Here is a 2810-nt window from a genome sequence, read left to right as displayed (position 1 = left end):
GTTTGACTGAGGTAACCAAGATATTTTTCTGACTGTCTTTGTGATGGTGAAAAGTGAAAACAGTAGAATTTGAGCTAATTTGGATTTGTTTTGATCAAACAAAGGTGGGGAAAAAGAAAATAGAATAGGTTTTACTTTCATCTTTGTTCTATTTGTTTCCAAGTGTGTTTAGGATGTCAGATTTCTGATATCTTGTTCGGTTCTGAATTCTGATCATTGGATTTATTAGAAATTGCCTAGCTCTAATTACTAGTTGTTGTGGATGTATCGGACAAAAATTAATTCAATTTTGAAATTACAGCCGATACTGGCCGGACAAGATCCAATTCCAAACTATTTGTATAATATCGGCGGACACTGATACCAATAATATGCCTATACTTGTACCTATAACCTGCAGTGACACCAACTGTTCTCTGAGAGTGAAACTCTAATGCTGTGGAAAGATGATGATGGTGATGATGGTGACAGTGATTCTTGTACTTACCCTCAAAATTTAATTTCTTTTCAGATGGTTAGAACATAATCATTCTGATTAGTGACTACACCAGAGTAAGTAGCCACCAGTTAATAACCCAAATGAGTGTTACTTGGACTACTTGAGCCTAAGTTCTTTGTTTTGGAGGTGAGAGAGGTAAGTAGAGGTTGTGGAATTTCTGTCCTTAATCAATGCTTTCTTTACAACTAATGTCATATAGACTTTTTAACCCCTTCTCCCTCGTCTCCCTAGAAAGAGAACATCATGTTGGGAAGGAGGAGAGACAGGGATATTGGGGGAATTGAGATTCTCATTTGTTTGTTTATCACAGATTGCTGAATCAGAAAAGAACATAATGACAGATTGTTCTGCACTTTTGTACACAAAATCAACAAAAAAGATTTACAGAAATGAAATACCCATAAGAATTGCAGAGGAAAGAAGATGATGAAGAAGAAGACAGCTTTGTGAGTTTTGGAAGGAGGTAAGTGCCAAAACTAAAACAAATAATGGAGTCTTTATTCAATATGAAAAGCTCCTTTGATCTTGACTAGTCATTTTCATTTTTCCCTCTCCCAACAAAGGAAGCCCCAGCTAGCCCACATCAGACCTTTGGGGGTGCACTGACTACATCACCAGTTCCTTGTACCCCTTTTTAAGTAGTATTTCATGGCTATTCTTTCATTCATGTCACCTCTTACTAAGTCATGGCAATTGCCAACAAAATTTGCAGAGAAAAGGAAGATATCCCAAGGTGGAAAGGACCGGGTTTATCGAATCCTGTCCAATTAAAGGAATTAAGAAACAGAGAGTGAGAGAGACCTGACTACATGAGATTGAGATAGCAAGCTCTAACTTTTGCTTTAATTCTCTTTTGTTTTTTTCCTTCTAATATACAAATGCCAAACATGATCTCAATTTCTCAACCAACTTAGCTTTGAAGATCATAAGATCATATAAGAAAAGAAACTCCCAAATAAAATTATCCAACATTAAAAAAAAGAAAAGGAATTTAACCCCAAGTTATAAAGATCTAAAAGAAGATTCTTTAATTTAATACATTTTCAAGAAAAAATAATAGTAATACCCAACCCATCTCCCTTTCACTCTTGCTTTGTCATATTGAGTAGAAGATCTTTTAAGAATTCTACTGTTTTAATGGTGCAAGAGATAATGTTGTAGGAGTCTATTAGCTTCCGTTAGACCACTGAAATAAGCTCCATGGGTGGTAGAATAGTGTGTTCTGTATGTAGCTTCCCCTACAAATAGAATTTGAAGAGGAGGAGGAGAAGCTCCTTCAACAAAGTCACTGTTGCTACTTTGTGGCAATGGCTCTGCCATTAAATCAAAATCATGGCCGCTCGACCCCACTGCTACATAACTGTAAGAACCCATGAACAAAGGATTGTTTCCCCATTTGCTCCTTAGAACCCTAGTGAACTTTATCTTCTTCCCATGACTATGATTGCACTCCACAGAATTCACACATCCATTGCTGTTTTGGGGCTTAGAATCTGACAAGAAACTAGAGACTGTACTGGAGACTCCATTTAGAATTTCATCATCTTTGAGAGACTCGAGCTCTAGAGCTTCTTCCCCAGCAAACCAAGAGAGGACTACATTAGAGTTCTTGTAGATTGGAAAGAGCGAAGCTGTTTTACGCATCCACCAGGGAATCTTCTGGTTTCTGGCTTCCGAATCAGACCAGTAAAACACCATTTGTAGGAAGGGAAACGTTTCAAGATTCTCACTTTCTCGATCCAATTGCAGAAACAACTTGTTAACAACGCCAAAACCAAGCCTGGAAATCGCTTCAGTCTTGAAGGAGGGAAGCGGAGGACTGAACATACCTGATTTTCCCAGAATCCCAGCTTTGAGAACCCCCAAAGACACTATCACAATGACATGATCCGCCACCATTTCTGAACCATCATCGAAACAGAGCTTCACAGGCCTCCTGCTGCTGCTGCTGCAACCCCCATTACTCTCCATGTTGCAATGAGCACAGAAATTTTATCATTCTTATGCACAACTGTCTTAAGACTCTCTCACATAGACTGATTAAATGATATTTGCAGGTTACATTGATGGCCTTGGAGATGCGGTTGAGTAGGGCCTTGTGAAGGCTGTTGGTGTCTCAAATTACAACGCTAATTTTCTCATTTTCAGCAACATGGTGTTTATGGTTTTTGTGTGGAAAAAAGTTACAAAGGGAAACAAATAAGATGATCTTTGGATTACAACAGATTTAATTTTGTGAATTCTCTTCAGAACATCTAATCATTTTTTTAGGGATTCCAAAGTTGAGCAGCCACACGGAGGACACTGACAC

The 2810-nt window shown here is 38.2% G+C and overlaps 1 protein-coding gene across 1 annotated transcript; it reads right to left on the bottom strand.

The window, feature by feature from the left end:
- Positions 1-1633: 1633 nt before the first annotated feature.
- Positions 1634-2470, bottom strand: LOC122664505 (probable polyamine oxidase 5). Its single transcript, XM_043860349.1, has one exon. It carries the CDS (start codon positions 2468-2470, stop codon positions 1634-1636), a length of 837 nt encoding a protein of 278 aa, XP_043716284.1.
- Between the last annotated feature and the right edge of the window lie 340 nt (positions 2471-2810).

This window comes from Telopea speciosissima, chromosome 6 (assembly GCF_018873765.1).
Source record: "Telopea speciosissima isolate NSW1024214 ecotype Mountain lineage chromosome 6, Tspe_v1, whole genome shotgun sequence".
In the NCBI taxonomy this organism is placed as follows: Eukaryota; Viridiplantae; Streptophyta; class Magnoliopsida; order Proteales; family Proteaceae; genus Telopea; species Telopea speciosissima.
Note: the sequence above shows the minus strand (reverse complement) of the source record. Positions and strands in the feature narration are given on the sequence as shown.

Coding starts and splice junctions, on each gene's coding strand:
- LOC122664505 (XM_043860349.1), bottom strand. CDS start 2,470: ATGGAGAGTAATGGGGGTTGCAGCAGCAGCAGCAGGAGGCCTGTGAAG.